Source organism: Anguilla anguilla, chromosome 4, assembly GCF_013347855.1.
Source record: "Anguilla anguilla isolate fAngAng1 chromosome 4, fAngAng1.pri, whole genome shotgun sequence".
NCBI classification, from domain to species: domain Eukaryota; kingdom Metazoa; phylum Chordata; class Actinopteri; order Anguilliformes; family Anguillidae; genus Anguilla; species Anguilla anguilla.
Window position 1 is genome coordinate 60,239,231 of NC_049204.1, and position 11,445 is coordinate 60,250,675.

The window sequence follows — 11,445 nt, forward strand, 5'->3', positions numbered from 1 at the left end:
GCCACGCAGAATACAAATTAATTGTGATCAGTGATACCATAAATAAATAATAGTAAATGTTTAATAAAATGTTTTTTTAAATAAAAAATGTTTCAATTTCAATTACACAAACATCTATTGGATCCAGGGAGAATTGCAAGATTCTAGAGCTAGGGCTGTGAATTTGTTCCCCAGTCGTTATTTCTGGAGCATAAACAGTTTTAGGGGTTGTCATTCGATCAAACAGTTTCCCAGTCAAATAGTTATTTAAGTGTCTTATCCGTGCTACCGCACATAAAGGACGTTAGTCTGTGTGGCCATTGTAGTTAGACCTATTTGTGTTACCATTTCGTACTGATATTTGTAAAATGGTGTACTGTAGCGTGTCGCAAAACCGAATTTCTCCAAACCAGAGCCATAGCGATAGCGATATTTTTTACAGTCTCTGGTCCAAACCCAAACCACTACTGTTGTCCGAACTGGAATACCAATACGTATTTATGACGCGACCACATGTTGGCGTCATCATGTGGCGCTACAAGGCGCAGGCGTCTCAGAGCTAGAAGAAAGCGGTGTGTGTGTAGACGGTGTACCACGATTCGCAGTTTTCATTGAAAATGTCTACAAGCGACTTTTACTTGAGATACTACGTCGGACACAAGGGCAAATTCGGCCATGAGTTTCTGGAATTTGAATTTCGGCCGGATGGTAAGAATATATGTATTCATAATAGTGAGTAGAGATCCCGGGGAATTGCCGCGTATGTACGTTTGATTGGGCCTCAGTTGACTTTCGTTCTGCTAAAACCTGTTTGCAGAAAGAAAATTCGTCGTAGATTTGTTATCTATGCTTTTAAGTGTTCCTATGAAATGATAGGAAGAGTACTAATAGCATGAACTTTTTTGGATTGGATGAAAATTCGGTAGGGATGTGCTTGTTAGCTGACGGATTTGTCTAAAGTTAAAGATATGTTGGCTAACGCATTCAAACCAATGTGTTTAGCCACCGAACCAGCGCTAGCTAACAATAACACTAACTATGAACTGGTTTCTTGTATAAGTGTAACTCGAGAACATAAACACATACAATCTAACTTTCTAAACGAACTGAACTATTATCTTTCTAATTGAACAGTAAATATTTAACAGTATACTTAAACATTATGCCTAGCTAGCTCGCGTTAACGTGGAGACAACGGCGTGAGATTGAAGCAACAAGCCAGTCTGGTTGTGTTTCAAGCTACTTCGAAGAAAATGTTGCAATGTTCTCTTATCTTTACAGGAAAGTTAAGGTATGCAAACAACAGCAACTACAAGAATGATGTCATGATCAGAAAAGAGGTAACGTAATATATTGTATTTTTGTGATTATGGTCATTATGAGCGATAGTTTTTCAACTATCCATAGGTAACAACTAGTTATGGCTTAAGTGTGCGCCCAGAAAGTCTTCGTTGAATGAAACCGCCTGTTTGATCGTGCCCAAATTCCCATAGGCATACGTACACAAGAGTGTGATGGAGGAGTTGAAGAGGATAATCGACGATAGCGAGATAACAAAAGAAGACGACGCGCTCTGGCCACCACCAGATCGAGTGGGCAGACAGGTTTGTGGCGTTGCTGTTGTAAAACATTCTTTTAAATCGCTATGTTACTTCTAACTCTATAACGGTAGAGGCATATACATACCATTTCCCTATGACTTAGGACATACGTTTTTGTCACCCGTGGCCGGGAAACCTTTATGCTGCATTTTCCCTATGCTCAAAACGTAGGCACTCTTAACTGCAACGTCCTGTGGCAAAAGACCTTTTCCTTTCTCATATGGTTTCTTGGGTCTGGAATTGATGCTGATATTTAAGGTGAAAATGAAAACAATTACTCGGTGGCTTTCCAGAACCAGGGTTGTGGACCCTAATCTTATTTGAGAAGGCTGGTGTGGGTGCAAGATTTTTATGAGCCGAGTTTTAAATGCTTGATTCGGCTTTGGGGGGGGGGGGGGGGGGGGGGAATCTGTGTCTTGGCATCTGCTAAATGCCTAATATGTAAAAGGTTGATTAACAAATAATTATGGACATTCTTGCAAGTGATTTTTATTTGTTGTGTACCTAGATGTACCTAGCAAAATTTTCATTTCTTTAATCAGGTTTTCATTTTTTTTTTAGGAACTGGAGATTGTCATTGGTGATGAGCACATCTCATTCACAACCTCCAAGATTGGGTCCTTGATTGATGTCAACCAGTCCAAGTAAGTAGTAGGCTGTGCCTTACTAGGCTGTGATTACTGTGGGATTGACTTGCATATAAAGAGTGTCAGTTAAACATTGTTGAAAGTGCTTTTCTAGCGTGCTTCCCATTTCCCCTCTTTCAGAGATCCAGAAGGCCTCAGAGTTTTCTACTACCTGGTCCAAGATCTGAAGTGTCTGGTCTTCAGTCTCATTGGCTTGCACTTCAAAATCAAACCCATCTAAGACGGAGTGAATGAATAGCTGTCGCTGTTATTACATGTTTGCATTGCTTGTTTAATCTGTTATTTTTTATTTTAAATAAATAAAGTGGGGGAAAATGCACTGTTATGTCTGTTTTGCTTCATGTAGTTTACTGAAAGGACTTTCTAATCTTTCTAACTACAACCAAAGTAATTTACAACAAAATGCTTAGGGATTCACTAAAGTACATTAGAAGATTATATGGAAGAAAATTTAAGTATTTGAATTTTCTTTGACAGAATAAGTCTTGAATGGCCCTTGTAGTATAGGTTTCCCAGAATTGATAATTTTTCTATCCAATCAAGTGCATAAATGTTGTGTATAAAGTAAAAAGATTTTCCCATTTGCCCTTGTGCATTCAAAGACCAAACTGTTCCCCCCCCCCCCAAACTGGACACACATTCTAAAGTCACATAAATCGAATGATATATAACCAGAAAGAAATTTACTGTGAAAACAATTTCTTCGATACACAATGGGGGACATTGTCATGATTTAATGTGCAATTAATTTTTACATGAAGACTTACATCCAGCAAAATACAAAAAAAGTCATGTAGCAGTCGATTTATCAAACAAAATGGACTACTTGGGATAAATAATCTCTAAGCAAGGAGGCTTTTGACTTGCTTTAAGGCACAGTATCAAAACAAGCCCAACTTTTTTCAAAAACAACTTTTTTTTTTTCATATTCACTTAGCAATAAATTACTAATACATACTTGGATCCCAGTCACATCAGTTGCACTATTAGAAAGCCAGCATTTAAACTTTAGTACAGGATTTCACTGACAAAAAGAAGCCAAAAATGTGATGCCTTCATTCAGTATTCTGCATTATGGGGAAGACTTCTGAAGAGAGAATTTCTGTATGTTTACACTTCAAAATCAACAACCGTTTATGTATTAATATTTAATTGACAGTAACGGATACCTAGCATAAAACCTGAGATTTTTCTTTTACTCCATGCCAAGTGACAGTCTCTGTCGCATGTTATTAATGCCATGTTGAAAAAGGCCCTAACTGGTACTGGAAAATGTTTAGAAAAGAGCCAGTGGTACCCAATACAGATCACACAGTTTTGCAAAGCCTTTTCATTTACTTCCCTACAGCGATGATGGCTCTCGCTTCTCCTTTCCCTAGCTTAAGGACTTGCCCTCGCAAACAGTGAAGATGTCCTCCAGGGACTTGTGAACGCACTGCAGGAATTCATGGACGTTGCGAGCTGGGTAGCTAGAGACATTGCATCCGATCCAATCGTCATGGACCCCATAGCCCACCCCAAATCCATCAGGCACGACTGGTGCAAACCCGCCCAAGCTAACCGCAGGGCTGGTAAGAGTGCTGGTGGAGAGGATGTTGTGATTTATAGCTGCATACGCTGGGTCCTGGTACAGACTAGGCAGTGGCATGCCCTTGGAATTTGCAAGGTAGCGCATTGCAAACAGGTGACGATCGAACCCCTGGCCTGGTGACACAAAGAAAGAAATGCATTAAATGAAATGAGCAAGGCAGTAAAACATTTGATGTCAAGTATTCTGCCTATAGCACAGAATCGCTCTCATGCTAGCCAAACGTAATACTGGAAAGGAGTCAGTATATAAACGACAGTGAATATCAAGTCTGGTCAGATGCTTAAAAACAGGCTCAACAGCTCCAATTTAAAGAGTTAATTGCACTCACTGTTTCAGCCTGGCTCCGCCCCCGGCAGTTTTGAAAAATGCGTCTTGGGGTGGGTGGAGTATGTGTGTTCATCTCATTTGCACAAAGTATTCTGCACGCAAATTAATTTGTACAGCAGAGTTGCGCCAGGATCAAGAAACTAGGGGAAAAAAAAAAAAGGGATCTAGAGTGTAATTACCCTTTAAAAAACGCAAAGCACTCACCCATAGCGGCCTCCTTAGTGAGCTGCCCGTGATATTTGGAGCAGTCGTTCAGCATGCCTTGCAGCTGGTCCACAGAGTGCTGGCTCGGCCGGCAAACGAAAGCCTCGGCGCAGCGCCGCGTGTGGACGGTGGCCGGGCGGATGGTCTCCGTGCGGCCGTGGCGGAAGGCCGCGGTGCTGCAGGACTCGTAGGTGGCCGTCGTCTGCCCGTACTGCCGCAGGAAGCCCATCTGGAAGGCCAGCTGCGCCATGGCGTCCGGGCTCAGCTTCTTCTTCTTCAGCGCCTCCTTTCCCCCTCTCCTGAACTCCATGGCGTCGATGGTGAGCTTGGAGACGGCCGCCCGGAAGTTCTCCCTGGCTTTGGCGACGCCGCCCTCCAGCTCGCCGTCCAGTTTGAACTCGAGCCTGCGCACCGCGGAGGCCGAATCCACGGCGGCCGCCGGGGAGCCGGGGCCGACCAGGGGCCGCTCCGTGGTGTCCTTGAAAATCTCGTTCTGGAAGCGGAGGACGGCGACGCCGTCTCCCCACGAGTGCTCGAAGTTAATGGCAGCCTGCCCGTCTTTGGTCAGGATGATGCTGAAGGACTTGTCGTACCAGCGGTTGCACCCGTCGCCGTGCAGCATGTTGTGGGATATCTGGATGTGGTCGCGCATGGACTCGTCGTCGAGGCACAGGCAGAAGAGAGCGCTGTCCACCGTCCTCAGCGCCTCCGCGTTCCCCGACCCCAGCAGCTTCTCCCGCAGGCCCGCCCACACGTCCCGGTTCTCGCTGGTCAGGAAGCCCAGCGGGAACGCCGGGGCCGGGGAGGGATCGGACAGGACGTACTCTAAATGGGACTGGATCTCCGCGGGCTTCACCAGGTTCCCGTCCCGGTCCACCACGTCAAACGCGTACATGTTGCCCTTCCTCATCACCAGCAGGTGTCGGCCCTTGTCGTTGGTGAAGAGCTCGTCCCGTCCAGGCTTGGGGATGCGGGTGGAGTTGAAGAGCCGGAAGTACTGGGACATGTCCAAAGGGTACGCGTTCACCATGTAGGCGCCGTACCAGGAGAGCGCCGGCGGCACCCAGCGGATGAGCCTTTTGAAACTCTCCGTGTCGCTTTTGGCGGGGTTCAGGTGGAAAACCTCGGGCTCCAGGAACCCGCCACGAAGCGTCTTCATGAAGCGCACCGCCGAGGCCACCATGTTGGTGGCGCGCAGCAGCTGGTCGTTGTATTCGGGCTTCGGGTCAGAGTTGAAGGACATGAAAGGGTTGAAGTTCAGCACCACCGAATCCCTTGCAGAAAGGTACATATCGAACCATGGCGCTAAAAAACACACACAGAAAACACTGCAGACAAATATTTACCAATTTTAACCGCTAATATTTAAAAAACAATTTGTATGAAGGTCACTTACAGGAAGAAGCATTAAAATGATCCCTTGCATTATGTGGCTAGGCGGACAGGACTACCATTTTATAACTCACCAGAGATGTAGCTTGTGTGCTTGTTCTTCTTGTCCTGAGCCACCAAGTCCTCATGAAGCTCTTTTCCCACCCCACTTTGGAAGCTGTGAGCCAGTTTCTCAGTGTTTCTGTAAAAAACACAGTTTCTAGGTATTTGGGAAAATCCATTATTTGCTGTACAGCACAACCAAATACCACACTTGAAGTCATACCTGTACTGTTCATCGTTTAAGAGAGGCCTCTGGGCAGCCAAATAACGTGTAATCGTGTCTTCCAGCTTTGGAATTGGCAGTCTACAAAAACAAAATTATTGAATTGATAAACTTATAATAAATGCTGATGGATTAGTCAGTAAGACTGATATAATTATTCTTGTCAGAGTTTTAATACGCAGCCTAAGCGAAGAACTGACACTACATGCAACACAGTTTAATATAGGCAGTCTAACGTCCCCGAGTTAATCTCATTGACTCAAGAGTATGAACTTTCACCTACATTTGAAAAATGTAGCTCTAGCTAATGTTAGCTGAGTACCAAGGTAGACTATCTTGCAACAACGCCACTGTCATCTAGTTAGCGTACACTTAATTATACAATACAACATTATGCAAGAGTTTACTGATTTGAGAAATTCTGCAGTAGCTAGCTAGCAGGTCGGCCAATGTTATTGCTAGCTAAATGTAATTTAAGGTTAACTACTCACCGTGGTAAACTCTTTTGATAGTGCATTGTTGGTACAATGCTCTTATGCAAATATTCAGACCCAACTTTGCTGCTGTAGCACCGTCTGTTATTCGACAGGCCTGGGGATGTAACCATATTACTTACAGGTAACAGATTCCTAGATTTTCTAAGTTCCGATATAAACCGCACAGAAAGGAAATATGCCATGACGGTATCTAGCTAGCTACTAAGTTCTTAAACTCAAGATCTTTCACGTTAGCTATCAATATATATGACTACCTGAAAATGCTATACGATTCACCGAAGTGGAACGAACACCTCGGGCTAAAAACAGACTGGTTTATTTAATACAAAACTAGCTCGGATTGCTACCGTCTGTCGTTTGTATGAATGTATCTAGCTAACAAACAGACAAATGCAAACACAGACCGGGCCATGGAGACTCCACCCCCTATCCTCGACGAACAAAGATTGTGCAGGTTGGTACAAGATTAACAAATTATAATGGAACGAAAATGAAATTCAAAGAAAATGAAATTCATTGTAAATATGTGGACTGTTTGGAAAATATAATGATAATATGGGAGTTGGACATGCAGAACAATGAATGCATTTGTACTCAAGTAGAATACGGGATTCAAACAATTCAATTATATTTAGAGCCAGCAAGACATGGTCAGCCTTTTGAAAAATATTATTTCCCAAAGTAATGATTTTGGACTTCCAAACCAGTGGTCCCCCAGGACCGAAGTTGAGAACCACTGAACTAGACCATACCACTGGCATACTACATCCCCTTGTAGCTTGCTCGACAGAAACTCCAATAAGTTGCCACTCTTGTCACCGCCTATTTTTCTCTGCCACGGATTTGATCATAGAGCCTACAGGAACATGGAGAGGGTAGGAGGGGCCAGGCCACTCAGATGTAGTTCATTGGGCCAGGCTGTGAAGCCTAGGAAGTAAGGGGAAACAGCCTCAACAGCGCATGTGGAGGGCAAAGAGCTTGCTTGCTGAACTAAATGTAGAAAATCAGTGTGATTTAACGGCCAAAGAAAGCCGTTATCGGTCATTTTTTTGTGATCATACATTCTGTTATGTGTAGCACTTTGTGGTCCAGAGGTCTTGGGAAAATATTTATTCACATGTACACATTTTATTATATATTATGCCTACATACTTTGACAATGTGCTTTTCATTTGAAACTTAACGGCTGTCTGATATTTTACCTTCAAAAGTCTGATATTTCCCGTTCTTTTCAATGGGTGATTCAAATGTTTTGTCCTCAGCATACACAGTACGGGCTTACTTCCAGGATATCATCATCTTAGGTTTGCTGAAGACGTGCTTTCCTGTCTAATAATCTTTTCGCAAGCTGCTTTTGAGTTACTTGTGTAGTGTATTTTCTTGCTTTAGACCACACAGGATGTTAAGTTAACAGCTTGGCAAGAAAAGACGACAAAAACCCTACCTGAACCTGAACTAGCCTGAACTACAACAATGCCTGCGTATTCAATAACGAAGAAAAGATAGTGGGATGTAGTCGTATGTTATTATGACCAACAGGGGGCAGCAGAACACAGGTCAAAGGTAGATTTGTTGGAACAGTACTCCCACATCACTGAAAATGTAAGGCCGGCTGTCGCTGTATATAGTTCTGTGAGTGTGACAGAGGCAGGCTTTCCGAGCTAAGCACTCTGTAGAGATATTAATTTTGCTGGGTGAGAGAGTAATCCACCCAGCTTGAGTCTGATGCTCGCCCTTAAACCCTCCGAGCTGCTCAAAAAACGCACGCACGCACTCGCGCACTCACACACACATGCACACACACACACATACATGCACACGCGCACACACACATACAGCAGCACCAGCAGCCGCGGCATGCTCACTCAGCCCTCAAAATACATGCACAGATGAAAAGGTGACAGTTCACTCCCTCCATTAGATTGATGAGAGTCCTTTGCATTAAAGCAATCTCTCTCTCTCTCTCTCTCTCTCTCTCTCCCTCTCTCTCTCTCTCTCTCTCTCTCAGTGCATATGCATGTGTTGAGGCGTACAATCTACAGTATGTTTAAAATCAGGCATCCACCTCCCATAATCCAATACTCCCAGAAACCCTTTGAAGTGTATGTGAAGAGGTTGAAAATCCAGTTCGAGTCAGAAAGAAAAAGACACGCCATGCGTTTCTTCTGCCCATGAACTCAGCCAGTTGATTTCTCTAATTAGTTGTACATCCTGGCTGAAGAATTTTGCTATTTAGCAAATCCAGGTGATTGGACCAAAAAACTGGGGAGGACTTTTACTTTCTGAATCTGGAATTTCCACCTCTGTGTATATGCCCCACATAGAGTACTGGGCATGCAATGGAATCTTTCTGGAGCATTTTTGTTCTCAGTGCCTGCTTTGTTTAACCTCAGTGTCAACATCTTTTACAATTTGTGTGCATTTTTCCATCTAGCACATGGATGTCTACAATAGTAGTATTCATGTGAACTGTCATTATTTCCATTTTAGTTTTTACGTGCTGTATGTGTAACTGCTGGTATAACAACGTTATTCTCCTTTGCTCAGGCAACCGTAAAACCACTTTTTTCCCATTATAGTCTGCTGATACCAAGCAGCACTTCAACTTTATGCGTAAGCACAATATAAAGAGGTTGAAGATGCAACACAGGACTACAGAAGGAGGGAACATTTCTAGCTGCAAGAAAAAAGAACAAATGAGTAATGCGCAAATTTTACCCCCTTCCATTTTCAGCTCAGTTGTGAAATTCTGTCATTCACGTTTGAAGCTCTTGTCAAAAGAGGCAGTGGCATACAAGAGTAAGAAAAATAGTGCTAATAGCCACTGTTCACACAAGCTAGCCAGCAAAGTGTCAGCCAAATTTGATAGTGCTCAACTGCTTTTTAGGTAGCTACAAGTGCACACATTTTATTTTCCTGGAGACAAGCTGTCTGCCTCTGGAAAATCCAGCTGGCTGCTTCAGTATATAAATGCCTTGTTAATCCAGGAAAGTGGAAGTAAATTGATATGAATCATTCTACAAGTATTGCCGGTAGTCATTTTCGGATTTGTTTCTAGCAGTTTTCTAATAATTAGTATTTTATTTTTTGCAGCAAATGTACTTCCCAATCCTCAGTTGGACTACACTAAAGCATAGTACATGGTTTCCAATGTATACGAACGCTAGCATGAACCCTGGAGGACATCTCTTTAAAAAAACATATCCTCTTAAACTGGAACTGCTGCATCTGTCTTAGGAATTGTCTCCCCAGCGTCTTTCCATATTTTGGAAAGCTGGAAGTAATTAACTCACTTTTTTGTTACTCTGTACTCTCTCATATCCCTGCTGATATAACCCTCAATACTTTAAACACATTTTAGAACAGTAAAAAAAATGTAAACTTGAACCTGCAGCGAATCGTTTTTATTTATAGAGAACCTGAGCTGACGTGCAATTATGTCACACATAACATTCATACGTTTGTGCAGACATTATAATGGGATGGAGGCCATGCCTGTTCTCTTCGTGCACTTTGTGCAGTCAAAGGTCATTCAACCATGGTACCTGTGGTTACATTGTCAGCTGTCATTTTTTAAGTGCTTGCAAATGTGTGGGAGTATTTAAACGGTGCTGTCAAAGACATGAGGAGCAGTTGTGTTTGGTGAAAATATATGCAGACTACAGTTTCAGTTTATCTCCAACCACCATAAAATATGAGTGTTGTGCTAACATGGCCACAAAAATATTTTCCCTGTTCGCCCGCATGTGCCTGCGGTTGCATATGTGGAACCAAGGTAGAAAACACTGTGAGGTAAAGTTTTCACAGATTTCCAAGAATCAAAATAAAATCGTTGCTATGCTCATCCTATAGCACGGCCAAAGGTTATCATTTCAGTATTAATGTTCTCTTATTGACTCGTACTCTTGCTGGTAGCTCAACCCCTTGTGCTGTTTTACCTGTCTGTTCATGTAAGTTTTCCTGTGACTGTACGAGATTGGTCAGGAATTCACACCGTCTCTCTAGTGCCTGGGCAGAAGCAGACTCCAGTTTGACTGGCAGGAATATTAAATAAATTGTATTGTTTGGTCAGTCAAAATACAGTTTGAGTTCTTTTTAAAAAAATCAAATGTATTTCTATTGTGGCATCCTTAAATTAGAGACCTCAGGTATTCTACATATCCTGCACTGCATCCAGCTTGATGTAAATATGTAATAAATGAGGAATAACTTGCAGGTATTTTGAAATTGAAATTCCCAGGCTTACATTTTGAATGACTACAGACAATAGACATAATCTTGTGTCTGTCTGTTTGGATTCTTCGGTTTTTCAAGTTATTTTGTGTGTCTGTGTATATTTCTTACAATGTAGAGGGTTTAGTGTTTTTTTCTACTTTTACATAACAATGTTGATACTGGCAGCATAATTTATCTGTTTTCTATTAAGAGTTCTCAATTTGTCATTATGTTATTCCAGTGCAATGTATCTGTTTATCCTGGGATTATGTGAATATTCCTACTCATCTGGACAAAACAAATGTTTTATATCATGTTTTTTTTACTTCTCTGCTGCTGTAACTGAAATTAATTTTGTCGACAAAAAAATTAATATTTACATAAAAAAGGAAGACTTCCTCATTGGCTTCTTCCTTATTTCTGTAGGGAAGAAAATTGACAGCACAATTATCTTTTATTTGTTGATTTACAAAGCTTTAGAAATATCTCTAGCAACAGGTAGCTGACAAAACTGAGGAGAGACCAAAAATATAAGCTCCTGCCATCGGATGTAAAATGCAATGCTGAAATGGAATTATGGTGGGATGGTAATGATTTCATTGGCCGTTATTTGCTGCAGAAATGACACTGTGTTCTGTTGCAAGGCTGCATCTGACGAATGGGATAATCCCTGTTCCCTTGCTTGTCTCTGACATGTGGGGAACGGGTCATGGGGGCAGTGGTGGTG

At 42.4% G+C, this 11,445-nt stretch overlaps 2 protein-coding genes across 2 annotated transcripts; one reads left to right on the top strand and one right to left on the bottom strand.

The window, feature by feature from the left end:
* Positions 1-500: 500 nt before the first annotated feature.
* Positions 501-2,546, top strand: magoh (mago homolog, exon junction complex subunit). Its single transcript, XM_035412877.1, has 5 exons — positions 501-687; positions 1,261-1,319; positions 1,473-1,583; positions 2,142-2,224; positions 2,348-2,546. The coding sequence occupies exons 1-5, from the start codon at positions 597-599 to the stop codon at positions 2,445-2,447; spliced, it is 444 nt and encodes a 147-aa protein (XP_035268768.1). The 5' UTR covers positions 501-596; the 3' UTR covers positions 2,448-2,546.
* Positions 2,547-2,934: 388 nt separating this feature from the next.
* cpt2 (carnitine palmitoyltransferase 2) lies at positions 2,935-6,909 on the bottom strand. Its single transcript, XM_035416391.1, has 5 exons — positions 6,498-6,909; positions 6,007-6,087; positions 5,816-5,922; positions 4,350-5,654; positions 2,935-3,931 (listed from the first exon to the last, which is right to left on the bottom strand). Exons 1-5 carry the CDS (start codon positions 6,683-6,685, stop codon positions 3,603-3,605), a joined length of 2,010 nt encoding a protein of 669 aa, XP_035272282.1. The 5' UTR covers positions 6,686-6,909; the 3' UTR covers positions 2,935-3,602.
* Between the last annotated feature and the right edge of the window lie 4,536 nt (positions 6,910-11,445).

What these genes read in the sequence shown, in the direction of transcription:
- magoh (XM_035412877.1), top strand. Translation starts at nt 597, where the DNA reads ATGTCTACAAGCGACTTTTACTTGAGATACTACGTCGGACACAAGGGC. An exon ending in ATTTGAATTTCGGCCGGATG is followed by an intron (nt 688 to 1,260) that starts GTAAGAATATAT and finishes TTATCTTTACAG; the next exon opens with GAAAGTTAAGGTATGCAAAC. An exon ending in CAGATCGAGTGGGCAGACAG is followed by an intron (nt 1,584 to 2,141) that starts GTTTGTGGCGTT and finishes TTTTTTTTTTAG; the next exon opens with GAACTGGAGATTGTCATTGG.
- cpt2 (XM_035416391.1), bottom strand. Translation starts at nt 6,685, where the DNA reads ATGGCATATTTCCTTTCTGTGCGGTTTATATCGGAACTTAGAAAATCT. An exon ending in TATCAAAAGAGTTTACCACG is followed by an intron (nt 6,088 to 6,497) that starts GTGAGTAGTTAA and finishes TTGTTTTTGTAG; the next exon opens with ACTGCCAATTCCAAAGCTGG. An exon ending in CACTAAGGAGGCCGCTATGG is followed by an intron (nt 3,932 to 4,349) that starts GTGAGTGCTTTG and finishes TTGTGTCACCAG; the next exon opens with GCCAGGGGTTCGATCGTCAC.